General features: G+C 39.4%; 1 protein-coding gene across 2 annotated transcripts; it reads right to left on the bottom strand.

The window, feature by feature from the left end:
* Positions 1-27: 27 nt before the first annotated feature.
* On the bottom strand, positions 28-27,950 carry LOC149273401 (tyrosine-protein kinase Fes/Fps-like). Of its 2 annotated transcripts, XM_089506369.1 has the most exons (18): positions 27,726-27,950; positions 24,718-24,891; positions 23,464-23,560; positions 21,852-22,035; positions 18,831-18,968; positions 13,598-13,717; positions 11,319-11,441; positions 9,666-9,852; positions 9,253-9,321; positions 7,888-8,097; positions 7,253-7,375; positions 7,037-7,090; positions 5,445-5,563; positions 4,300-4,394; positions 4,022-4,145; positions 2,145-2,302; positions 1,793-1,915; positions 28-170 (listed from the first exon to the last, which is right to left on the bottom strand). In XM_089506369.1, exons 1-18 carry the CDS (start codon positions 27,948-27,950, stop codon positions 28-30), a joined length of 2,466 nt encoding a protein of 821 aa, XP_089362495.1. The 2 variants fall into 2 exon arrangements, with proteins under 2 accessions (XP_089362495.1, XP_089362496.1); XM_089506370.1 differs by lacking the exon at positions 7,888-8,097.

Here is a 27,950-nt window from a genome sequence, read left to right as displayed (position 1 = left end):
TTGACATTGACCCGCTCCTGGAAGGACTTATCGATGTCTCTTTCGGATACTGATAAGTTCCTGGTGCATAATGCTGAAGCTAGGACGCTTTCTCGGATCATATTCCCAGCAACGCAGCATCAGTTTATAGATATCCTCTGGGCACATTTCTGGAGCTGGCAGCCGGATTCCTGTAACGGCAGAAAACCAGTCAAATTAAAAACACTACTGGATCTAGTGGGAATAATGGTTAATACAGCGCTTAATGTTGTGTGGAAGGGTAATTATATTGTGAGAATTGCATTACAAAATAATAGATGTAACAGAGGTAGAAATATTTGTAAGCAAATCCATGCATTCCTGTGATAAAAAAGGAATAAATTATGAGGTCAAGTGCTTCTAAAAATTATCATGCAATGACTATAGACTGAAGTGTGTGGTCACTGAACAGCTCTCTGAAAACTCACCTGCTAGGACAAATCTAGGCATACCTGATGTCTAATCACATATTCAGTTGATCGTAGTCTAGTGGATTTTATTTATTTATGAATTATCATCTAGTGCAGTGTTATGCAACTTTGTTTTTACAGTGGGCAGCTGAACACATTAGGATGAATGGGTTGGGGGTTTCAAAATTGAAACATAATGCAATTGAATTATATAACTGAAAACTCCACAAGCAAATGCACTATATGGGCAAAAGTATTGGGACACCTGATCATTACACCAACAGGGACTTTTATGAGATTGCATTCTAAATACATAGAAGAGTGGAAGCTGTTGTCGCTGCAAGGGGAGGGAGGGCATATTAATGACTGAGAAGGCTTTCCACAATATTTTGGGGTGTTTCTATGGGAAATTTTGCCCATTCCATCCAGTAGAGCATTTGTGAGGTCAGGCACTGATGTTGGATGAGAAGGCCTGGCTTGCAATCTTCGTTCCAGTTCATCCCAAACGCGTTCGATGGGGTTGAGGTCAGGGCTCCGTGTGGGCCGGTCAAGTTCTTCCATACCAAACTCATCCAACCATATCTTTATGCATCTTGCTTTTGTCACTGGGGCCCAGTCATACTGGAATACAAAAGGGTCTTCCCCAAACTGTTCCCACAAAGTTGGAAACGTAGCATTGTATTGGTATGTCCCCTTAAGTATACCAAGACATTTTGGTCAATGCTATGCTTCCAACTTAGTCCATATAGTGTATCTCAGATAAGTAACCGCTTTGAACCTTGTTTGAAGTAGGGGACTTTAGAATGACTGAAAAAATGCACTCAAGTGGATTTTGAGCTTATGTGTTTTGAGCTCTGTACCAGAGATGCTATTAAACATTGCAAGTGCACAGAGGTGGTGAAAACTAAGGTTGGCACATATTACATTTATCATTGCTTTATGCTCTAAAATATTATTAAACATTATCTAGGACTGCAAATACTTGACTGATTAGTGTGATATTTCTGAAAGTATATGTTCTAGTTCTGGAATCGAAAGTATAGTATTTCTTTCTGCACTTCCGCCCACTCTGTTGGCTTTAATACCTTAGTAACTAAATGCAGCACTAGAAACACAATTCCTTGTATTCTTGAATAAGAAAATCATTCCCAGATATATTTCCTCACTTATTGCTGCTAGGAGCACTTAATTACCATGTGACAAAAAAGCAAGCACTTATTCTGTGACATAAACACGGAAAACACTTCTTAAATGTCTCTACACTGTTTTTCAACGATTAAACCTTCATATTAAGAATGACTAATATGCTAAGTTATTCATTAGGGATTTTAGCGTTTTGTCTCCTCCAAGACATACACACTTACCCTCGTCTATAGCCTTCCTAGTTTCCTGATTGTTCATGGTGGTGTATGGAACCGCGCCAAGTGTGAAGGCTTCCCACAGCAAAATCCCGAAACTCCAAACATCGCTCTCTGAGCTGTATCTACCTGGAATTCAGACAAACCCCAACAGCAAATAAATAAATATTACACTGTCCAATATAAACAAAAGATTAGAGTCAATGTCCTCTAGTTTTAACATTGAGCATAGGAAAAGCTGTTGAAATGAAATTCAAGTTGAAATGAAACCGTTTTTACAGTTGTGATTATATTTAATTTCCAGATATAATGATTTTTTTTTATTACAGGTTATAAAATGAATTAAATGGATTTTTACCATAATTGAGAGCCTCTGGTGCTGTCCACTTTACAGGTATCTGCTTCATTCCGCCAGTGGACGAGTACACTCCATCCTCCTCTTCTCTCGACATCCCAAAATCACTAATCTTTAGAATATTTTTCTCAGTCACAAGACAGTTGCGAGCTGCAAGATCCCTTTAATACACAAATACGAGAGACACAATGGGTGTTATAAACCTAAATTATTCTAGGCTTATCACCATAGTAACTTAAAGAATGGTCCTGCTGATTGGAAATACATTTACACATAACTCTCAATCTTCTGAGTTGTAAAACTAAATTTGGGGTAGCTTGGGAACAACCCATCTTTTTTTTTAGTTTGATAAATTTACTCATGTCAGTTGTATCGCTGTATATCTGTATGGAACTAAAAAAGGATCCAGCCTGTGAACAATTTTGTATGTGTGAGGTTCTCTCTCTTTTTGTAAGGTTGTCTGCATGTAAGTGTGTGTCTGTGTGTAAGTGTATCTGGCTGTGTGTCTGTAAGTGTGTCTGTGGAGGGGGACAAACTGCATAAAGGTGGTTTATTTTTATTCATTTAAAAAATGGAGATGGAGATTTTATTTATTTTATATAGATATATTTGTATATACACATACTTTATATATAAACACTTATATAGATACACAAGTTCAGCTCCCCAGTGTCACCTCTGTCCCCAATCTGCGCCCCAGTGTCACCTCTGTCCCCAATCAGCCCCCCCGTGTCACCTCTGTCCCCAATCTGCCCCCCAGTGTCACCTCTGTCCCCAATCAGCCCCTCCCAGTGTCACCTCTGTCCCCATTCAGCCCATGTCATTTCTGTCCCCAGTCAGCCCCTCCCAGTGTCACCTCTGTCCCCAATCAGCCTCTCCCAGTGTCAGCTCTGTCCCCAATCAGCCTCTCCCAGTGTCACTTCTGTCCCCATTCAGCCCCTCCCAGTGTCACTTCTGTCCCCATTCAGCCCCTCCCAGTGTCACCTCTGTCCCCAATCAGCCTCTCCCAGTGTCAGCTCTGTCCCCAATCAGCCTCTCCCAGTGTCAGCTCTGTCCCCATTCAGCCCCTCCCAGTGTCACTTCTGTCCCCATTCAGCCCCTCCCAGTGTCACTTCTGTCCCCATTCAGCTCCCCAATGTCAGCTCTGTCCCCAATCAGCCCCTCCGAGTGTCACGTCGGTCCCCATTCAGTCCCCTCATGTCATTGCTACCCTCATTCCCCTCCCCAGTGTCAGCTCTGTCCCCAATCTGCCCTTCCAGTGAATTAATATTTCATGGGCCCAGGTATGATCCTGGTAGGGTACTCATGTTAGCCTTTACAATTTCCCTGCTGCTGTGTACTGTACTTCCCACAATCCTCAGCCAGTATCATGGGGACATTTAACTGGCTGAGCATCAAGGGGACATTAGGTTTTGCTTTTTTTACCATCCTTTGTTGCTATTAAATTTACTTATGTTAAACCACATTTGAATCATATTTGTCTTGCTTTATTAAATCAATATGCATTAGAAAATCAGGAAAAAAATGGGCATGTATGGTGGGATGATTCGGTGGCGCAATGGGCCACTTGACTTGACTTGCTCCCCCAGGCCTTAGGCTGCCAGCCCTCCCCTGGAAGCATGGGTTATGTTTATGATGTTTATGGTGCATGAACCAGGGTCCACGATTCCTTTGGTTGTATTGAAATGGTTTGTAAAATAATTACCCACGTGCAGGGCCTTTTCTAAGTGTGTTGTGGTGGTTGTAAAATTTTCATGTGTGGCTCACTAGTGAAACAGGTTTACCAACTCAATGTTAGAACACATGTCGCACTTTACAGGCTTTAAAGAGTGTTGCTCACCTTCATGACAAAGGCAAGGTTAGACCTAGGCAAGCTGTACCTGTGAATACAATGTTTGCTCTCCAAATACTCCATTCCAGCAGCAGCATTCTCCACCATTCTTATGAGGTCCTTCACCTTTAGTTTGTTGTTGTCGTTTCGTAAAAAGGTTAGAAAATCTCCACCTATGGAGAAACATTCTATTGAGAATGCTGGACTTGCATATGTGGAGGTTTTCAGTACCCCTTCCATTTAAAAGTAAAGTGTTGCGTTTTACTGTAACATTACACTTTTTATCAGCACCAAGGTCCGCTACTGATTTATTTTGGTAACACTCACCTTGGACCAGCTCCATGACTATGTAAATAGGTTGCTTCTGTGTGCAAACGCCAATTAATTTGACAATGTTAGGATGGCTGTATTGTTTTAAAATTCTACAAGGAAAAACATAATGAAACAAACGTAATGAATTGTTCAATATCTATGAGTTCCAGAAACAAAAGGACAATGTTCTAGAATGAAGTTGTATGCTGGTATTAATTTAATGATGTAGTAAGATAGAAGTTAATTTAGGTTTTCCCCTTTAAGCATAGTGTAGTTTTAAAAAATGAACATCTCCAAACTTCTAGAATGTTACATTGTTGTATACCCAGCTCTTTTAATCCTGTTACTTATAGACATTGCTAAACAATGCAAGCGCCTGCACACAAATTACCTGCCTTTGCTTGATGAATAAATACTTGTTGCAATGCACTCCATACTGAAGTGACACGCAAGGTTTTTATGAAACAGCCTTACAGATCTGTATTGGCTATTTGTAATTGAGTATTTCATTATTATGTGAGAATGTAATAATCTGCATTCATATAATTTTATTTTTAAGGTGAACACCTATATCACTGAGGTTTATTCACTGGGAAGTTAAGTAATCAATGACATGTGAATTAAATATATAATCAATAAAAAAACAAAAAAAAAAAACACCAAATGATTGCGGGATTAAAATCTAATAAAATAGCCTTGGACTGCATACAGCCTACTTGGGCCCCTTCTTCCCCCTTCCTCTGTCCAGTGATGGAGGGGTAGCAGTGCATCCCTTGCCTCTCTCCTTCTATCCCCTATATGTTGGGATGGATGGGTTACCAGTATTTAAAAAAAAATGAAATTTAAAAAAAAAAAAAAAAAAGTTCTGCCTACTCCTAAACTATACGTAGTATAACCTCATTTTACTACTCCGCAGAAACTGTTGGTGCTATATATATATATATATATATATATATATATATATATATATATATATAAAGTTAATAATAACAAATTAAAGAGATTATCTTTATTTGTGTGTAATCTTAAAGCTTTTAGGATATTAATGGAGTGTGGAGGCACGTGAATGAAAAATGATTTAAACTTTAGCGTTGTAACGCTACCACTGGAGAGAACTAAAACGTAATTGGCAATAACCTGACACAAATTGATGTCCTAACCTGGCCTCCATCAGAAACTTGTCCTTTACATCTGGGGGCAGTGTGTCCCGACAGGTTTTCACAGCTACTGGAGTATTGTCTGAACGGAGACGTCCGCTGTACACCTCCCCAAAATTACCCTGAAGGAAGGAAGCATAGAATAAGGGTCTACAGATCAACAATATATTCCGTCAAGTAAGATAACTCATGACACCATGCAACGTTTCACAACGAGGGGAAAAATGTCACCTACCAGCAAATGCATAGATGAAATGTATTCTTGCTGAACAATTTAATTTGCTGAACTATTATCATCATGCCATAAGATAATAAAAAAATATTTAAAAATGATTTATATATATATATAGCCTCACTGTAGTTTCACTGAATGCATATTAAATCACGCTACAGAAAGCTTACATGTACACAGTGGGCCATGTAATTGACACAGATTTGCATGAAAGGTGCACATGCCTAGACAAAACATTAACGCGATGTAGAGTACCGGTAAATGAATGCAGCAGATCTGCCATTTTCCCCAAACAAAAACAAAACAGAAGACCTGTTGTTACTCCCTATTATATATGATCAATATATATAGCGTGTCTATAACCTACACATTTTATTTAATGCTAGGAAGAATAAAGAGGTTGATGTGCCATTGGTGAGACTGTACAAGCAGACCCTGGGCTTGGATCACTAAGCTGTGCACCCACTGAACTGGAATGACCCACCACAGAAGCAAGCAAACTCAGAAAGCAGGGAAGCATTTTATAAAATGGCCCATGAGTCCCGATTGCTTGACAGTTGACGCATAATAAACCCAGTAACATCTTGTTTGTTGTGACATGCCCATTATACCAAGGTGCTGATGGGAGGATGGCAAGCAGACATAAATGAATAATAATTGGTCTTATTATTGAGTACTACAAATGAGCTTTCTGCTTTATAAATAAATTCTTATTGTAATAATAATCATACTATGCAAAAAATGACTTGGCAGGAAGGAAATTAAAAAAAAAAGAAAGTTAAGAAACAAACAATAATAAGCCAGTCACTGATTAATTCGAATGTTTTTTTTTGTTATCACAATGGAAGGAAGCTGTATTTGTCAATTTAACCTCAAAAATCATTATTTGATAAAAATATTTTTATTAAAAGCTAGAATACTGTGTTTGCAGCATCTGCTTCTTAGAATTTAGCCATTATGTTTACCATAGAACAAACGCTTAGGGCACATTTTAGATTTGCTATGATACTAAGAGCACAATCAAAAACCAGTGGTTCCAGAATCACGTCATTCTGCTGTTATCCTGTTATTAATCTTTAATACACAAGGTGGGTATGAAAGTAAATACTTAGTCATAATGCTATCAGATATTTTACTGACCTTTTACTTTAAACTTTGGAAATCTCTTTTTGTTTTATATATAGCAGCCCCCATGTTCGACACTAAGCACGCTCTGTTGATACTTTTCATGCCATTTCATACTATTTTAATTAAACTGTGTTTACTCTTTAGCTTGTTTCGCACATAATGGTATCATCAGCTGCCAGCAGCCTTATTTAATTACACAAAGCTTGATAAGAAGCAGGACATTTGGAGAACATACCCTTCCAATCCTTTCTCCCAGGATGACTTCTTCATGTTCTAATACCCATTTGTCCTATTAGCAAGGAAAAAAAGTATACAAAAAATAAAACTGTTACTAAAATGTAATAGTATCATTTTTATCCTTAGCTTAGCTCATGGTTGACACCATTTCCCACACAGACATCATATTGTGCTGCCTAGCAATCATGTTACTGCCAGAACTGCTTGGTTTTACCTTAATTATAGCTTTGTTCAGGATAACTCCACTTTTCTTGGTAACAGGTTGCTTTGTCTTCAAAAAATGATCAATCAACAATGGGATGGTTGAAAAGGCATCTCCTTCTAGTCTGTAAAGGTTCTATGACATTAAACAGTCAAAAAACATCAATCAATTGGAATGCGGTAACATTAAAATCTCAGTGATTTTCCACAAATGTTCAGCAAGTTTGTTTTTTTGTCTTTTATTATTTTTTTTTTCAGAAACCCTTGAAAGGACCCATCCGATGGAGAAGAACATCAAAACTTCAATTCATTTTTTAACGAGAATTCAGGGTCTGATATAGAAGGTTCCTTTGTGAGAAGTTGACTCCACAATTGTTGGTTAGTTGCTCAAGGTCAAAATATGCATCTAAATTCTATCCTCGAACCAACTTGGCCTTCATTAACTATAACCGCAAGAATGTGTTGTACTCCATCTACCAGCCTAAACCAATATGAATCCACACCCTGGACATTATGAAGAGTGATGGGGGATTTTTTATCTTATTGTCATCACTTTTGGCATGCTAATGTCAAATTAAACCAGGTGGATATCTGTATACAAATAAATACATTTATTTTTTAGTAGCCTGTTACTGTTACATTACTCACATCAACGCACTGGATTATAAAGTGCCTCGGCTGTCCATCCCAAAGAACAGACAACACATATTCTTGTTTGCCTTGGCTTTCCCTCACAAGAAAATCTCCATTGTTTACAAGTAGCCCTTGGACTTCGGAGCGTGGAATTGCACCGTGATACCAGTTCTGTTGGTTTAGAGGCTTCTGGACTTCTGGGATCATTGGCAAAAGAGGAGGCAACTGGAAGAAAAAAAATGAGGATGTAATAAGAAGTTATAAAAATGTCTCCCATGGTCACTATAAAAAATAATAATAATTTGTTGTTTCATATATATGCAGCTCTTTGATTATAAACAAGCTGCCTATTTTGTAGAAGAAACTGAATAATGGTTTCATAATTGGTTTCTCAATAATTCACCACTTTTGTCTGAGACCTTGGGCATAAGAATAAGGATAGGATACCTCTCCCCCCACAGAATAATTGGTCAGGTGACCTGGTACCAAAATTGAAGCCCGCTTGTATGTCTGCCTTTCCTAGTTCGAGGGGGATCTTTTCTCTCACAAATTGGGATTAATAGGGGGCTGTTTGCGGAGGTGAGCAAAGGGTTACAGGTGCACGGGCGCAGTATTTCTTTGGATAAAAAACATCTTCTCTCTGTAAAATGGGTGCATTACTAGCAGATCAGTTAATTGCAGGGACTTACCAACACTGCCTAACGTACCAAACAAGGACAATAGGGAAGGAAATTTGCTGTTTCCGTTGTATACGTATAAAGTGGATTTTTAGTACGTGCATATTTATTTATCTGTAATCACCATGTTTACAGTCACAGATAGATAATAACAAGCTTCTTTACGTCTTTGTTCTTGGAAACTCTCCATCCATTATGTGCTCTTTAATGCATATGATAGCTGAGTGTTTCTTTTAAATTGTTTTGGTTTTTTTCACCTTGCAAATGCATGAAGCATTTATGCAGAATACAAACATTTCAACTGTTTCCATGTCCCTAGCATCTTGGCTTGTAAGATAATACATGTTTAAAAGGTTTGCCAGAAGAACAGAACAACAGTTATGTGTATAACTAGGACTGAGATCAATGAGGAAAAATACTAGCTCTTAACTGTAACTACATTCCATGGAGGTACGCACGGAAAAATAGGTTCTCAACAAGGTTTGTTTTCAACAGTGCCATACTAAGTTGAAATTTTAGGATCAGCCTAAAAACACTTACAGGTATAGGACATTAGTGTATTTCCACGTAACCCAGCTAGATATCGCTGTATGCTTCTCAACATGCAGCAGATCTTCTTCTGATTAAGTGGGGAAACCAAGTCTTAATGAAGACCTTGTGCCCTTTGCTTTAAAAAATGTTCATCGTTATAGATACTACTTACCAATATTTTTTGCCGAAAAATTCCTGATATGTGATTTTTAATGTTTTCTAATGTTTGGTTTGGTCTCTCCTAGAACAGAATATAACACGTGCATTAAAATCAGTGCTGCAATGCAGGTAGGGCAATTTTATCCAACGGCACAATGGGCATTTATCCAGGGCCCATCATCTGGCTCTTAACCTGGTACATCCATGAAAAGGAACGTGCAGGAAAGTCATACTTTTAATGCAGCCCTGTAGTAGATATTTCCCATAAGCAACTGCAGGTAAAAGGCACAATTATGTAGTAACTGGAATTGTTGTTAAATTATATACACAAGACTCTGCAAAAGAATTGGATGTTAAGGACCAGTACAACTGCATTTCCATTAGGAGCTGTGAAGTTGAATGAATGATTACAGCTATAGAACCCACTATTGAAGTGATGGATCGGCAGTCATCCTGCAGCTTGAGAGCAGGAGGTGGGTCTCCAGATCCAACCTCATTCATCTTCTTCTTCAACATGTCTCTCTGGACCTGAAACTTATTCTTGTTGCACAGAGAAACATGATATTGTAGAACTGCATCCCGTAGAGACTGACGTTTGGACAGCAGGCTAATTCTGTTGAGGACAGACAAGACTCAAAGTCACTGATGATACACACTTATTACTTACCCCTTGAAATGACTGGCTTTGCATCACATTTGTTTATCACAAAGACAACTGTCAACAGAAATAAATGGACATTGTTTTCTCTTCTTGTGTCAAAGACTAGAAGTGGCCATTCATGGCTATCGCAATTTACAAGAGAAAGTACATTCATTCTAATGGCACACAAAGCTCTATAGCAACAATTATTACAATCTATATGGCACAGCCGTAGAAGTTATCTGGTTTCATAGGGATATACAATAGTATGTCTAGGTAAAATTTATGGATTTTTAATACTGTGTATAAGTATTTGAGTGGGTAAACATGGAGATTGGGTGAACGTGTGTTAACTTGGAGAGCTTTCACATCAATTATGTTAAATTACAAATTAGAGAACCAGCAGATTCTGTAGTGTTCTTAAAATAAGGAAGAATGCTAAATTATATATCACATTACAATTGACAATATAGAAAATGGCTTCTTTTTAAAATGTAGGGTTAGGGGAAATAAAGAGGCCAGGTGTATGCTTCTTGAAAAAAGGGGGGGGTTTTAGAGAGTCAGAATGATGCCGAGATTTCCAGAGAATATGTACAGCACGGCTAAAACCCTGGAGAAGTAAGAAGTGGTAACTACAATGAAGGGGAGATGCAAGTTGTGGTATATAGAAGAGGTGATTAGGAGAGTATTTGGAAAAGCAGATAAGGGACAGGTTTTTTTTTGTATTCTGGGGTAAGGGGATCCAGTTGGGCAGCAGATAAAGCAATGGGATAAAAAGTAATCTGGATCAGTATGCAAGGTTGAAAGGATTAAAGACAGGTGAAAATAGGCTATCACAAGGAAATAACTGGTATTTTAGTGGTAGTCTTGTGTCAAGAAGACATATTTGAAAGATATTTTGCTAGCTAGGGTAGCAGAATATGGTGAGTGACCAAATATGAGCGGTAAAGGAGAAAGTGGAGACATTTGTGACACCAACAACTGGCGTGATGAGTAGATTGTACAAAGTCTTAAACATGGGCATTATGGATTACAAGAGAGGGAAGAGTTCATAGATATAAAGTAAGTTAATTTGGTAAAGTGGAGAGCATGGATATAGTAACAGGGCATTCATTTGCAGTGTAGGAAATCCTCAGCCAAGTGTTATATCCTCCACAGAGACTCGGCAGAAATGGATCTCACAATGGATGGAAAGCTCTCCATTTACCTTATCTCAGTACATCTGCAAAAAACCTAAATGCGTTTAAACAAAGGCATTGTATCAGTGTGTGATGGTTTGGTTAAGTTCAAATACAACTTATGACTTATTTTCATAAGAAATATATTTGAAAATATGGCTACGGTGACAACATATTTCTCCAGTTAACACCAAAATGCAACAATATTTCTATGAACTTCTAGGCACCAATAACAGTTGCAAGGCAATACTTGAATCTTACAGTTCACAGATGTCTGTGGTGTTCTCCTCTGTCACAATCTCAGAATGCAGCTGATTCACAGCTTCTTGTTTGGTACTAACGGTTTCTGAGGCTATAGACAGATCTTCCTCTACCGATGTTAACCTGTGTATCAAAACATTAAAGGGAATGGCTCAGGACCCATCAGAAAAACACACTAGTGTGCAAGTAAGCAACTAAAACATACATATTTCTTTTGTAAAAACCTTTGATTTTTTCTGATTCAGTCTAAATATGGTATTTGTTACTGTATCCTAATATACAAGTTGTGTGGAGCTAAGACGTTTCTGGTGCTTTATTAAATGTTTAACCCCTTAAGGACAATGGGCGGTCCCTAAACCCATTGAAAACAATGTATTTTGAGCCTGTACATGTACGGGCTTTGTCATTAAGGAGTTAATAATAAATCACCTGGACCCAGCTCACTCTCCTTGCATGATAACTCTCTTAGTGATGCTAACTGAGTAAATCAACCACTCTGTTATGGTTTCTACTTGACATCAGTAAAATGACATATAAGGAGTATTTGCGGGTATACCGTGCCACCAAACTTTGAAGCAAGACCGTCAGTGTAACAAGGTAATGGTGGGGAAACGTACTTCAATTATTGTGAGTTAAAATGTGAGCGGTTGATACAAGAGGGAAACAATTGGAACACGGAAGAATTTGTGAGTCACATTCACTGAGTGAAAGCTGCATGCAAAATTAGTCATTGGAAGTTGGGTTTCAGAGTTTCCAGGAAATATAAAACCGACAGCCAAGTGTTACTAAACTAAAATCCGAGACAATATCTCATCATGTAACTATCATACAAAAAAACCTTATTGCAATATTTAAAATCAATCAAATAACTATTCCCCCGAATATTATTGCCATGTGTAGCAGCCTTACTAAAGCTAACAGAACCTTCCTCAGTAGCTCTATATCAAAGTTTACGTGCTATAGTAGCTACTTACAATCTGGAACCCCAAGGTGTCTGTGCTAAGATTATTGAATTCGGAAGGGAGGATTGGCACTAGACTTGGGCGCCGACCAACTCTCCATGTTCATCTTCGTGTTCGTGGGGAAAAAAATCTTCGTATTCCACAAATATTCGCCCGTTCCTGTGTTCGGTTCGGGTGAATATTTGTGTACATTTTTTTTCTTTGTTTTTTGTATAAGAAGAAAATACAGGTTTAACGCGGTACTCACTACACAGCAGCTTTGGCGCCAGGATTTTAAACGTCCGTACGAGCAACTCTATTGGTCGCCGGCAGGGGCCTCCTCTGCCATCAACCAATGAAGTGCACGTGTAAGAGGAGACCCCTGCAGGCGACCAATAGAGTCGCTCGCATGGCCCTTTAACTCCTGACGGTGAACCTACGGATTTCCGCTCCCATTAACCCCTGCGATGCTGTGTAGATAAGGTAGGCTAGACGGGGAAGGGACCAGGGAGATTAGTAAACAAAGAAGAACACGAAGATTCTTCTTGTTGTGTGTCTTCATCTTCGTATACGTTTTGCCACCGCCATGTTCATATGTTCGGTATTCGGGGCTAAACAACAAAAACGCACCCTTTTTGCCTGTTTTCATGTTCGCCCGAATACGAATGCACAAGTCTAATTGGCACAAGTGGTTAAGATACATTTCAGAAGCACTACGGTGAGTGATAGTCTTCACAATAAGCTGTAAAACAGAAATCGAAGTCTTCATAGCATGGTATCTATTTGTAAAATAAATTCTGACGATAGTTTCTTTGTACATCATTGTGTAGTCTTTAAAACGCCTTGCTATATTAAAAGCACTGTAAAAAGTCAGATTTTACAATTTCACCAATAACAAGACAAATGGTCAGGCATAACTTTGTGTTCTTCACTCAGCAATTGATCTACATTCACAATCCCCCGTTTAGTATTCATTTAGTTATAGGTTGCCTGCATTTTCTGCAGTTCTTTGTAGAATGCATAGTGTGTGGTATACGGCAACTGACAAACTAATACACAAGGCTAAGAAGGCACTGTTCACAAGCTTACAAAACACACTTTCAAACACAAGAGCATATTTTAAGAAAGGAGCACAATGCCCTTTTATAAAAAGGCATAAATATGTACGAATGGCAATTTTGTAGTTATGAAGCAATTCTAGTTCCATCTGAAGCAAAACTAAAGCAGGAACAAGTTGTGTGTTAGGTTGAGTTCAATGGACTTTTTTGAACCTCAATAACTATGTGATCAGAAATATAATTCCTTGTCCATTCCCACATATAATTCGGCCATACATACGTATGCTGCACACTCTCTATAGTCAGGTCATTCAGCTGAAGTTCTTCTTCTTCCAGACTCTCTGTCTCTTCCAACAAACTGGTGTCAAAGATTATGGTGGGTGGCAAACTGCTTGATGACCTGCATGATAGCAAAGAACAAATTGAATCAAACGCATTGAATCAAAGCAATAACTGGAAAAAAATGAAGTAAGGCTTTTAGGAAACCACAACCTAAACTTCCAGGAGTGTTTTCTAACCACTGACCTTTACCTTGAAACTAAATGCCTCAAACCAAAGGCTATTTGAGCTACTTTCAGGGCCAGGTATTGAGGAAGGATGCTTTTTCACACAGTGAAACCAGTGTTCTATCTATAGTGTGGGAAACTTTTGGGTGGTTGTGGTCTGGAAAAGTTTAACTTTCATTTTTACCTAGGCAGAAAAGCTTGCAACCCACCATAAGGATTTTGAAACTTGTACTGTTAGTATACTGACACTATGCTACATACTGCAATGTAGTTTTTCCAAAAGCCTTATGTAGACGAAGAACATATTTTGTAATGCCCCACACGGCATTTAAAGTGATTGTTCTGCTTGGACAAAATATTGGCTATACTCTCTGAAGCTTCAACCACAAAAACAAAAAACAACACAGAACCTATTCTGAACTGTTTTTAGGTATTATGTTAGCGTCTGCTTTTTTTGTGTCACACAGCAATTATTATTGAGTCAAAATTGTATTTCTGGGACGGGTATAGGCATTCTAACAATTATATATTTTGAATCCAGTACGCTGCCCATAGCTCTCCCGCGGTCTTTTTTCCAGAGGTGTCGGAGGGCCTTTTTGCGATATGTCTGGAGAGGCAGACCGTCGCGCTTAGCGTTCTCCTATCTGATTCGGCCGCGTTTGCAGGGGGGGGTTGGTCTCCCGAGTTTGGAGCTTTATTGGCAGGCGTCTCACTTACGTCGTGTTATCGAATGGTCCGTAGACTCGACTAAGCAATGGGTGTCCGTGGAGGGGTCCTTCCTGACGTGCCCGGTTTCCTCGCTACCGTGGACTCGTGACCCCGTGAGTTGTGTCACTCTCTCTGCCCACCCTTTCCTTATACCTACCTTCGTAGATTGTTGCGCGAAGGTTCGGTTGCAAGGGTCCCCGGCCCACTGACTCCCTTGGTGGGGAACCCGGACTTCCCTCCGGGTCGCTCAGGTAGTGGCTTGCAGGCTTTCCTCCCGCCGGGAGTACGCACCTTACGCCTATGCCATGTGGTTTCTGGGACAGCTCTGAAGCCCTTGGAGGCCTTGTTTGGCCCGGGAACCTGCCCCTTTTCCCTCCAGTTCCTCTACCATCAACTTCGGCATTTTGCGTCTTCTTTAGCGGTCTTGCCGCATATGGAACGACCGCTTTCACAATTGGAGAGGTTATGCCTTGAACTGCAGGAGCCGCCCCATCTCTTGTCTAAATTATATGCGCTGTTGCTTTCCCCTGAGCCGGTCGCCAAGCCATATTATTTTAGCCTCTGGGAGAGGGACCTGGCGTGCTCGTTTGAACCGGAGGATTGGTCTAAGATCCTCTCTATCGTCCACAAGGGGTCGGTGTCTAGTCGAATGCAGGAGACGTCTTTCAAGATTCTAACCAGATGGTACAGAGTTCCCCTGGACATTCATAGGTTCGCCCCTCAGGTACTTCCGACCTGCTGGAGGTGTGGTACCCACCCTGGTTCCCTGTTGCATATTTGGTGGTCCTGTCCTGATATTAGGCCCTTTTGGGATTCCGTCGCGACGGTGATCCGTGATGTTGCTGACCCTGATTTCCAGGCTTCTCCTGAAGCCATTCTGCTACATCATACGCAGTCTTCTTTCTCTGGCTATAAGCGGTCCTTAAGGTTTCACTTGATTAACGCGGCCAATGCAGTCCTCCCCCGCCACTAGAAGTCAGCCACTCCTCCCTCCTTCATGGCTTGGGTTAACCAGGTCGAATTCATTTATCAGATGGAAGTTCTGGTGTGGTCGGCTAGGGGTGCGGGTCATAAAGTTGAACTTAAATGGTTTCATTGGAGGTCGTTTATTACGTCTCTGGAACATCGCCCCTTACCTGGCTCCCTCTAGGGGACTGCTGCTGTTCTTCTTTTGGGTGTACGCCTTCTTTTCGCGCCTCTTCTTGTTTGTTTTTACTTCGTATGTACTGTAGGTTGTAATGGCTCTGTGTCGGAGCTACCCATTGGACCCTGGGACAGACATGTTATACATTGTTTTCTGTTTCTTTTTGTTTTATTTCTTGTTTACCAGCACTGTACTATTGGGTACCCCACTGCTTGCCAGCCTGGTGTTGGCCCCCTCTATAGGGGTAGCTTTACTATTTTCTGTACCCGATTTGTTCCAGTATATGCTCTCGATGTCTCATGTTTTCTCGGCCACTCCGGTACGTGTGCTGTCTCCTCTTATGCTGTGTGTGTATATGCTCTGCTGTTTACCTATGTACCCGGTATTATGTACCATGTATTTGTTACCATAGGTGCAATAAACTGAGAATTGAGAAAAAAAATATATATTTTGAATCCAGTATACAAATGTTATATTGGGTGGAGCTAAGAAAATGCATTCAAATTTTTGAGGAATACTGTTTAACATGAACTTGCCATGTGTGTTAATTTTCCAGAAATAAAGAAAGCCCAAACACACTCAATTAATCACAAACAGATTGTAGGGTATGCAGGGTTTGGAGCGTACCGCAGTGAGACACCAGATATGTGATAGAGTCAAAACAGGCAATATCAGGAATATCAGCAAGTTTATTCCACAGAATAGAAAAAGGCATAAACTGTACCGTGTAGCAATCCTGAGGTCAAGGGTAGGTGAAGTGTAGCAAAGTCCATTAAGCAAGCCGAGATCAAGGGTAGGAGAGGTATATCAAAGTCCAAAAACAAGCCGAGGTCAAAAGTCCAGTAAATCCAGTAAAGAGGTAACAGCATACAGGTTTCAACACAGGTATCAGCAAAACGGGTAGGTAGAGACTTGAACAATCAAGTAATGAGGCCTAGAAGCTGTGGGTTTAAATAGCCCTCTAGAAATCAGCTCCTCCCCACCAATAACAGAGACCCCTCCCCTCCTCAGTATGTACAATGGAGTAGTGACTGTCCATCACTACTCGTCCCGCCCCTGACCAGGAGTAATTCATTATTGGAAGCGCCGGCCACGCCTCCCCGCCATCACTCCACGCCAGCATTCGCCGCACTGGAGTCCGGGGATGCGGCCTACCGTAGGCCGCAGTAGGCCGCGACCGCGAGCCACGGGGCCGCGTGGTGCGCGGACGAAGTCCCGGGCGTCCCGCGACTCCACCATCGGGTGGAGACCTGTGGTGCCGACAGGGGAGTGAGGTAGGACCCTGACACAGATCTATTCATGGTTACGTTAAGACATATTTTTCTTTTTTACTGTATTGTGAATTATGACAACGTCAAGTCCCAAGGTTGAAATGTAAGTAGGCTTTGTTGCTGGATACATTTTTATCAGCTTAATGTAACCACTAATACATCTGTTTATGGTTAATCGAATACGGTTGGACTTTCTTTATTTTTAGACACTTTATTTAAAGGCTTGACATGCTAGTCTTCCTATATAATGGAACAGAGTGCCCATCAGTGCCTCTAGATCACTGGTTTTCTGCTTGTGTGGCTGATGGACTCCTTAGGACACCAGCCCTGTGCTGCTCCTTCGACTGCCCCTATTACATGTTTTTGTAACTTTTGTGAGATATTGTATTTTGTTTATATTGAATGTTCTCCTCTGTAGGTTACTTTTGTGTCTTCATTTTCCAAGCACTGAGATAGTTATGAAGTATTGGTACTATTAGCTTGCAGGTTCTGGTTTGCCTTCAAGACACAGGGTATATATTCATTTAAGGGCGAAGATGGATGTCCCAGGCAAGTGGATCTAATGGAAAGGTAAATGGTCCTGTTTAAGTGTTTGCTTTATAACGATCTTTTCAGTGATTTTATTTGTCCCCTGCTCATCAATCAAAATACACAAATCTAAAAAGCGGGCATCTGGTCACTCCTAAGTAAAAATAGTGCCTCAATTTAATGTTTGTCACAATGCTAAATCACCTTTTTCAACTAAAATGTCTAGCACATGCGGTTCAAAAAAGAATCACAGAATAAACCACAAAAATGTATTAGTCACACTGATTATTTTCCCATATGTACCCTTGGTAGGAACAGTGTTTTAATAAAAATGTAATGCAGACAAATAGCAATATAAAGGTTGTGTTTGTTAAAGGTAACATTTTCCTCTGTAAGTACCAGCCATTGATCTCTACAGTTAATAGTGTAATAAGATCAGGTATGTTAGGAAAGTATGTTATTGAGCTAATACTAATACCCAGTTCTCTGCCATCCAAACCAAATACTCAATACATTTTAGTGACAAGGGGTAGCTCATTAAAAGGATCTGTCAAGTAACTATTTTACCTTGGAAATGGGTGCCAAACCTGCACATGTAATTACATTTCTGTCCTAAACTCCTATTCCTTCTCCTTACCCACCCTTATAATGCTGCTTAGACCAGGGCAGCCGCAAGCGAGTAGAAGATTAACAAACACAAAGAGTTACTTAATGGGAAAGAATAACCATGCAAACCCTGAGGAACAGGAACTTAAGATGTCAAGATCTCCCTTGGCATGCACGCCATTATATGTAGCTTTGGGAGAGCAAGAAAACATGGAGCTTATACATTTCACATACTGTAAGATGCAGTAAGATGGATAGTTGCAAACATGATCTGAACATCTGGAAGCCAACACTAATAAAAAAAATGAATGAGTCAGATAAGCTTTATGGGACCTCTGGGTCTTCTGCAGAAGGCATGAAAGAAGGAACCCTTGTGTCCCAAAGGTAATATGACTACATATTACATATATATATTATGAACTAATGACTCCATCTTATAGTATACTTATAATGCTGATGTTACTAGCTAGCTGGCTATACTGGGGTGAGATTTTTTCCAAATGAAAGCTTGAAAGTTTGATTTTACATTCATTTTGTTTGATCGCATTATTTCATTTGACTGCCCCTTAAAACCATAGCATTTCCTTCCTGATTTGGTCAAAACTGGCAGCAGAATATGTCATAATTTAGTTATCATTGATAGAATCTGTTTGAAATCGTTATCTTGATAGATTCATGTCTTTTTTGGCATAAATGTGTAATTGTGGAGGTCAGAAATGAAAAGATCCACTGTTCTGTTATAGCACATACCGGTTCATTTGAATGAAGTTTTCATATTCTTGGACAGGGTCGATTTTGTTAAGGGCTCTCTCAATTTCCTGGTGAACACAGGCTACTTCCTCTTGCACCAAACTTGTAATTCCGTGGTATTCTTGCATAATCCCTTTGCTGCGGTAAAGTAGAGGAAGGATATGAAATGTATGCAAGCATGAGAGATATCTTACTGAAAACATATACAATATGAAATTCATTCATTAGTACACATTAGGACAGATCCCCCCCAGTAACTCATGCGGGGGGGACCGATAATGAAGAAATCCCCCCCAGGGCCGTAGGAACCCCCCCACAATAGAAACGCCGCAAATGCGGCCCGCGAGACCTCGAGGTGCGGCACGCGTAAGATCGGCAGCCAGGGCAACCGATCTTATGCGGTCCGCACCTCGAGCCCTGCTACCTACCTGTGGGAGGGTCTTCTGTACTGCACAGAGGAAGCGGAACCCAGTAGAGTTCACGTGACATCACATCACAGCCTGCTTTCTCTGTGCAGTACCAGAGAACGCAGAGGGAGGCCCCTGCTGAAGTGAGCGTCATCGAGGAGCTGCAGTGCAGGTAAGGGGGTGGGGAGGGTGTTTGAATGAGTATGCGTGATTGAGGGAATGAATCTGTGAATGAATGAGTATATGAATGAGTGAGTGTGTGTATGTGTGTGTGTGTGTGTGAGATAGCATGGATGTGTAAGTGCTGAAACCTAGGCATGATGAGACTGTGATTGCTGTTAGCAATCACACTCCTATCATGCCAAGTCAGCCAGTATATGCTGAAACCTAGCTAGCTGCCCCCCTTATGTATTGATGCTGCCAGCAGTATGGGGTCTGCACATCACTTACAGCCACCCTGTACCAGCATGTACTGGCTGACTTGGCATGATAGGAGTGTGATTGCTAGCAGCAATCACAGTCCCATCATGCCTAGGTTCCAGCATCTACTGTTTGGATGTGTAAGTGCTGGAACCTAGGCATGATGGGACTGTGATTGCTGTTAGCAATCACATTCCTATCATGCCAAGTCAGCCAGTACATGCTGACACCTAGCTAGCTGCCCCCCTTGTGTATTGATGCTGCCAGCAATATGGGGTCTGCGCATCACTTACAGCCACCCTGTACCAGCATGTACTGGCTGCCTGGGTATGATAGGAGTGTGATTGCTGTTAGCAATCACACTCCTATCATGCCAAGTCATATTGCTAAATTTTTTTGTCCAATTGTGGTGTGTTACCTACTTTTATTAAAAATTTGAGTTTTTATTATTATTTTTAAAGGTGGGGGGTCATTTTTGGTTTTGGACCGTGAATGTTTTGGTCCAGAATTTTCATTTTTGTGCATCCCTAGAATAAATAGAACTATTTCATTTTTAATTATCCTGAGTCCTGAATTTGTACTCACAAAACTTTCTAGGCCCAGAAATCAGTGAGAGGAAAGGCAAAGGTTTTGTGTCATTTACTTTATTTTAATCTGCATATTTTATTAAAGGCCATATTTTCTCACAGTGAAAAATGAGTGCGGCCCACGCACGTATACAATTCTGATGAAGTGGCCCACTGCAGAAAAAACTTGGACACCCCTGGGGTAGACAGTGAGAAGGGGGGTAGGGAGAGGGTAGCTAGTGAGAAGGGGGTAGGGAGAGGGTAGATAGTGTGAGAAGGGAGGGTAGGGAGGGGGTAGATAGTGTGAGAAGGGAGGGTAGGGAGGGGGTAGATAGTAAGAAAGTGTGAGAGGGGGGAGACGGGGTAGATAGTGTGAGAAGGGGGAGAGGGGGTAGATAGTGTGAGAGATGGGGAGAAAGTGGGGATCTGATGGGGAAAAACGCTGTCCCCCCCAGATTTTTAGGGGTTCCTACGCCCATGTTAGTACATCGTACAAGACTACTAAAATTCCAGGTTAATGTTTTAGCAGTGTTCAATAGGGAAAAACTAATAAAAAGGGAGATATATAATACCCCTTTTACATTTACATAATTAATTAGGTTGAAAAAAATTCATATAGTCCATATTAGCTGATCCAGAAGAAGACAAAACATGTCATCACAAAGCGAAAGAAAAAATCCTTCTTGACTCCAAGGCAGACTCTTAATAACCCTGTATGCATTTAAAATCTAGAAAAAACATTTTAACCATTTAGTTAAAAAGATTGGACTTTCAATTGAAATATTTTTTATAGTTATTTTATAGGTTCCTCAGCACTATAATATCAATATCCATTTTAATCCTCGAAATACGGAAGAGCTTACTCAATAAGGATGGTTCATTAAACATAAGAATCACACAGCTTCCCATATATTCCTGTAACTCCGGAGTCATATTGACATTATTTTTTTTATTATTATTAACTTTTATTTATATAGAACCATTCAAAAGGTATGAAAAAACTAGAATCGACAATCTTAGCAAAACTAATAACATTAGTTAAAGAGGGCCCTGCTTGCAAGCTTACAATCTAGAGATGTCACAAAGTACCAAAGTATGGGCCCTTGCTTGTACCATTTGATTTAAATCAATACATAAGTGGCGCAGTCACCGTTCACGTGCCTGTAATGGATGCAGTGGGCCTACCAGAGCTCCACAACTGGTCAAGAGTCCCTGGCCTAGTCACACCCAGAAGCAATCCCATTGAAGTATTAACATGGCGCGTCTGCTATGTGGCTATTCTTTACCACCCTCTCTTTAAAATAAAACGTCCTTACGTTATGTCAGAGCCTCTAACCCTCTAGTTCTAGACTATGACCTCTTGTTCTAACATTACTCCTATTTTTTCAGCAGCTTTGGGGTCAGGGCGGCTTCCCCTTTTGCTTTACATTAGACTATGTACACCAGAAGGAATAAGTAAGACATTCTTATATGTCTATGTATATGTCCTGATGCTGTATTACTAAAATAAAAGTATAGTATAGTAATGAGACTAGGGCAGGGTGTCCAGGTGGCTCCTTTAACCAGTGTCAAATATTTACTATACAGTTGCATTAAAATTGGAAGGGAAGGCTTTAGTTGACACTTACAGGATGAAAACCATCTGTTCCTGAATATTTTGCACAGAATCATGTAAGATGGGCAGGCTGTGCTTGAAGTGATGCTCGTGGTGCGATTTGGCTGCCTTCACCGCCAGAACATATTGATTATGTAGCGCATGTAGTTTCCAAGTATTCTTTACATATTTCTCTTTTGCTTTGTCTCGGTCCTTGTCTAAAAAGAAAACATATTGCATTAGTTGTAGTTTGAGTTTTACCTAGAATCCCTTCTTAGTGGTTCTAAGCTTTCTACACCAGGACCACCAAATAAATGTTTTCAGCTATATCCATGCCGGCATGCACGTTCCCAGTAATCTCGACAGATTATGGGGTCTGCATAAAATTAATAGTTTGATGATCAGGAATTTAACATCAAGCATCTGGATTGATGATGCTGGGTCACAGTGCTAAGCTTTTAGCAGTCAACTGAATGTTCTGTTGGTTTCCTTGGTGACCGCTAAACATATAATATTATTCTTTTTTAACTCAGAGTCTCCTGGACATGTCTGATCGGCTGCTTAATTTGTACCATTTTACCTCTTTGCAGCTGGAATTATGAATGCAAAATACATTGTAGGTTAAAGCACAAAGTGGTGGTAAAAGTGCAATAATCACCATAGCAACCAAGTAATTTTTTTCTTATTTTGTTTTAAATGTAAATGTGATTTTGCTTATGTCTGTTACTGGTATAGTTGAACGTTAAATACACGGCTGTATGACTTTAAAGGAAAAAACTCAACTGACTCTTATAATGGCTCTATTTTCTGGGATCTGAAAAGCAAGAATTTTTTTTTACATTGGTTGAAATAAGCTGTATGTTCTACATGTGAATTGATGTTGGCCTGAAAGCCTGGTAAATATTTCCATGTGTTTAATATACAACTTATGTTATCAGTATACAAGAACAAAGTTCACATCAGATTTTACATACTGGGTAATGTGTAAAAAGCAATTCTGGTACGAAGTGTTAAAAGTCGGTCAATAACCATAGTAACCAATTAAATATTTTCCTGTTGATTATTTTGTACCATAATGGCTTTTTATGCACAAACCCTGTGATATCTTAATTGACCTTATTTTGTTAATGATGACCATATGTTTAGTGATCTAAAACCAGGATTTTTTTAAAATAAATTGTTTATATTTAAAAATTTTAGGTTTTGTAAGAATTAAAATGCACATCTGAGGGCCACATATTTAAGTAATTACTACATGTAAAATGTACTAGGGTTACTTATATAGCTCTACAGTGTAGCTATACCATAAATTGTAATGTATTTTTGTTCTGGCCAGCGCATAAAACATTATCACCATGTGACTCATATTTTAAAATACCAATAATGTTAAAAAGGCTCTACTCTTCTTGAAATAATGATGTCTAATAATTTTGTACAACTTTTTGCTCCATTATGTCCATTATGAAATGTCATTGGTAAAGTAGTGGTGCACATTCCTGTGCACGCAATTAACTTCCCAGTCCAGCCACAACCTTTAATAGCCAGCCAAAGTCATGTGATCAGTGTTCTCATCAATCACAGCTGTCACATGCACATGATAACAGAGCTATAATCGATCTTGTAATGGTTAAAATCGTGGTTCTTACCTTTAATCGACTCCTGGTACTTTCGCTTGGCTTGCATGGTTTCCTTTACTTGGCTGCGATATTGTGATCTCAGCTTTTCTACCTCTTGTTGCGTTGTCTACAGAGTAACAAACATACTTAATCCCAAACCAAAGTTATTAGCTCTGCTTATGAATATAATAGAGGCCTCATTGGTGAGTTGCCAGTATAAAATTCACAGAGGAGGTTTTATATATATATATATATATATATATATATATATATATATATAGTGATTCTGATGCAAAGTGTAGAAAGTTAGCTTATCACTGTAGGAACAGGTGGAATGGTCCAACCAGCAGTACCATTGATTTAGTTGCCATGGGAAAGGGACCACTTTTGAAACTTTGGAACCTTTTTTGTCTGCCTGACTTGGGGCTTTCTTTGATAAACCCAAAAGCTTTAGTTATATCATCCTACCAACTGATTATTTCTTAGATGCATGATACGCATGCCTACATAGTGAGAATTATTTTGTTGGTCAAACAGTGCTAGACTAATATAACAAAATATTACAAAACCTAAACAATGGTTCGCAATATATTCTCTATCTATATTGGTCAAATTATAAAGCTGACAGGTTCCGCATACTCCTCTCCTCTAAGGATGTCTTTGCATGTGTCCCTTTAATAGAGCAGCAGAACGAACAGTGTTGGTGGATAGATGTTGCTAACAAGTTATAACATGACTGTGGTAGTTTAATTAATAGCACCCTACATATAAAAATGGTCTACACAGAGAATATGGTATAAAACACATTTTTTTCCAGAAAAGAATTGAGACCAAACTCTGAAAATACACACATATGATTGGACCCTACATAATATTATTTTAAGTCATGCATATGACATAATGGAAAAAGAATATAAGATTAGTAGATGGAAGAAGAATGTACTTCCCATTTGAGGATGGACAGTACTTACTTGGGACCCAAGTCCCTCTGTCCCTCTTTTGTTCATGAAGACAATCCCTAAAAAAACTATAATCCACAATAATATAAAAACAAAAATAATTTTTAAATAATAACTTTTTAAATATTTATTTTGAAATGGTCTATATTATTATTGATCTAATTGTCTTACTCAAATATATCAATATCACATAAAAGCCTCTTTAAAATCCTACCCTTACCAAGACACACAAGAAAAAAGTAACCATCTTGGCCCTTTAATTGTTGGAAACTATGAAAATATAATATAATAATGCCAGTATATATAGCTTTAATCAATGGGTTACCTTCACATACTCCTGGTTCAGAAACTGCCATTGTTCACTATAGGATTTTTTCAATTGTTGCTTTTCACGGATCAGAAGGGTTATTTTGTTAAGAGGTCCAGAGTTCAAATCATCAGAATGCTTCTTTAATATCTGACTCAAGCTTTCAGTCTGCGACACCAATATAGTCCAGGACTGTGGGGAGCAAATATCAATTTAATACAAGATTTTTAAATGGTTTTGGTTATATGCACCTTTACTGCATACAATGGTGAGATAAGCATAGTTTACACCTTAAAAATGGTGCCAGTTTTTGACAATTAGATGCAGTTATAGACATAAAGAATACCCTATAGACACATGGATTCAGATCAGGAATACATTAGAGAAATAAATGCACATGCAGACCGCATAAGGAATGGTTCTATTTGGCCATCTTGGCTGCTATTGGGAAACTTTCTTAAGATCCAAAATACCGTAATTTTATACAACAATATGGACATTCCAGGTACTCATTAAATCCAAACAACAATAATCCACCTAAAAAATATACAATGATAAGTCAACAAAAACAAAATCAATAAAAGTCCACAACTCTCATTCAGAAACCGAAGAATGATGGGAGTTTGTATGCTGCAGCACATTGCATGACAGGTTAACCGGGACTGTATGGAACAAAAGAACACTCGTTATATGCAAAGCTGTATATCTATGAATGAGAAAGCCAAATGGGATGACTTTATTGAAGGCGGTGTTTCAAAACAAATCACAAAGTACACAAAGTTCTGATGACACTCTTATCACAGTTGTATTCTAATTCTGTATTGCGATACTAGCATTTGTTTATTAAAATCAGTTTTGTGGTTTGAAGTTCCATAGAACACAAAGTAACACAGGCTTTCTGCTGTCTCTTCTGTCTAGACATATTACAATATAGTATTCTGAAAGGAAAGAAACAGTCAGTAAAAAGATGCCAATATGGAATATAATCATGCAGAGCATGTAAAGGAAACACATATGTCCTGGATAGCCCTGACTCTATTTAGCAGTCAGGGCGGCATGTGGTTGTGGGGATAAGGGGTCAAATAAAGGTCAGGGTTCTAGTAATAGGTTAGGCAGGTTATACAATTTAAATTAAAAAAAAAAAGGTGTTAGAAGCTTCTTGTTGCGCTCGCGCTGTTTAGTTTGCCGCCTTTTTTACTTTGGTTGTGCTCGAGGACGCCACGCGCCGCTTACTTACCGCCCCCTTTTGCGCTCCTTGCGCTTGCGGGTGCCTCGCGCTGCACAAAGGGCGGGAATTTGCCCTATAAATAGCACCTGTTTGAGGTACGCTTCACTTACCTGCGGCGAACCGCTAGCTGTCTGCACTGAGCTCTTGTAGTGTCTGGTGAGCAACAGCATAGCAGGAGAGCCAAAGGATGAACATGGAGGAGCTGCTTTTGAGGCGCCCACCCTCCCACCCATTTAATCATTCTTATGTATGTACATCTAACCTTTTGTCGTGGCTTTTATTGGGTTAAGGTTACCCCTTTTTTATATATATAAAAAAATATATATATTAATATAAGGGGTGAACCGGTGGTGCATTTGGCCACCCTGGCTTTAGGGCGGATGGTCTTTAAATGGTTAAATTATGGTTGCACTCTGGGGCTTGGGCCAGGAGTGCTTTTATGGTTAGAAAGTTTCAAGTTTATGTGTGTAAATTGATATTACCTTGTAAGCTAAATAAAAGACCACGGCCTGTTTATCCAATTTGAAGTTGATTGGTGTCTTTATTTATTACGGTTATTATTTGTGGTGTATGTGAAGTCGTTTTAATGTTTGGTTATATCCCCTACAATCACATGTTCATGGCAAGGTGAGCTTTAGATGTGTACTATATTATGTGCATGTTTCTATGAGTATGTAAAGATTATATTATTTCCCATGTTTTAACTTCATTCGTTGAAGTGGAAAGCAAGATCTCTACCACCTTAAAATCTCCGATAACACTACAATAAATTGCCCTTTACAAACAAGCACGGTTAAAGGTTTACCCAGGCCTACCATAAACAAAATCTGAGTTATCAACTTCATCATCATGTTAGTCATAACAAGGTAGTGGGCGCTTGGTCGGGGACTACAGCAATAATTACATGGCTGTGCATGTTTACCATACAATGTATAGTTAAGTCTAACAATGCAGTGTAGATTGTCTATGACTTTCATTCTAGACTTCCATGCTCCTTCCAACTTCGACTACTCACAGTGCAATACTTCCTGCAGAAGGTGTTTCTATCAGAGCAAGACTTGGTCATTATGACTGGATATCAAAGTTCCATATGAAGGTTAGGTCGTTATGACTTGGTATCAAAGTTCCGTATCAGGGTATGGATATTATGGCTGGGTATCAGAGTCACAAATACACTATATGGACAAACGTATTGGGACACATGACCATTATACCAACATTGACTTTTATGACATTAATATGTAGTTGGTCCCCGCTTTGCAGCTATAACAGTTTCCACTCTTCTGGAAATACTTTTGTCCATATAGTGTATATATCAAACAAACATATACAAGGGAACTCTCTAAGTTAGCATACTAAACGATTATGTAGTAATAAGTAAAAAAATACTACCGGTATATACTTAATGCTATATATATATATATATATATATATATATATATATATATATATATATATATATATACATACCTCTCTTCTACATTGTACTTATATTTTGGGGACATTTATTTATAGTATTTGTATCTCTCGGAGAGCATTAGAATACTACAGAAAATATAGATATTAAATCACATCGTCGTGTACTTCCATCTGGATGACCTTGCTCATTGTCACTTGCATTCAATTGCCCAAAATATAACTAAACATAAATGAATGTCAAACAAACACAGCGAAGTTCAGAGATTCCGCCACTTAGATGTTAAACAGAATACATGCACAAACAGCTTATAGGGGCGGCTAACATTGTGTTATGATGCTGAACCTATTCAGCTCTGATTGTATAGAGAGGAGACATTACCTGACCGAGCTGGCCTGAGTAGTCAGACAGCCCTGGCTGCACCGAGTGATCTTGTTTTTCTACCTGCGCCGCCATCTGATGCAGTAATGACGCATATTCTTTGTCACTCTTTGAACGCTGCATCAGCCACTTTTTCATGGCCTCCATTAATTTGAGCTCCATGTCTTGAAGGCGCACCAATGCGGTGAATCCATCGGAGCAGAGAAATTCGCTTCCAAACCCCAT

Source organism: Sceloporus occidentalis, unplaced genomic scaffold (genome assembly GCF_023333645.1).
Source record: "Sceloporus occidentalis isolate IW3139 unplaced genomic scaffold, rSceOcc1.0.p SCAF_378, whole genome shotgun sequence".
NCBI classification, from domain to species: domain Eukaryota; kingdom Metazoa; phylum Chordata; class Lepidosauria; order Squamata; family Phrynosomatidae; genus Sceloporus; species Sceloporus occidentalis.
The sequence above is the reverse complement of the archived record's forward strand: the minus strand, read 5'-3'. Positions and strand labels throughout refer to the sequence as shown.

Coding starts and splice junctions, on each gene's coding strand:
- LOC149273401 (XM_089506369.1), bottom strand. CDS start 27,950: ATGGGGTTTGGAAGCGAATTTCTCTGCTCCGATGGATTCACCGCATTG. Junction 9,853..11,318: donor ACCACAGACATCTGTGAACT/GTAAGATTCAAG, acceptor TGTCCTCAACAG/AATTAGCCTGCTGTCCAAAC. Junction 9,322..9,665: donor GCCGATCCATCACTTCAATA/GTGGGTTCTATA, acceptor ATTCTGTTCTAG/GAGAGACCAAACCAAACATT.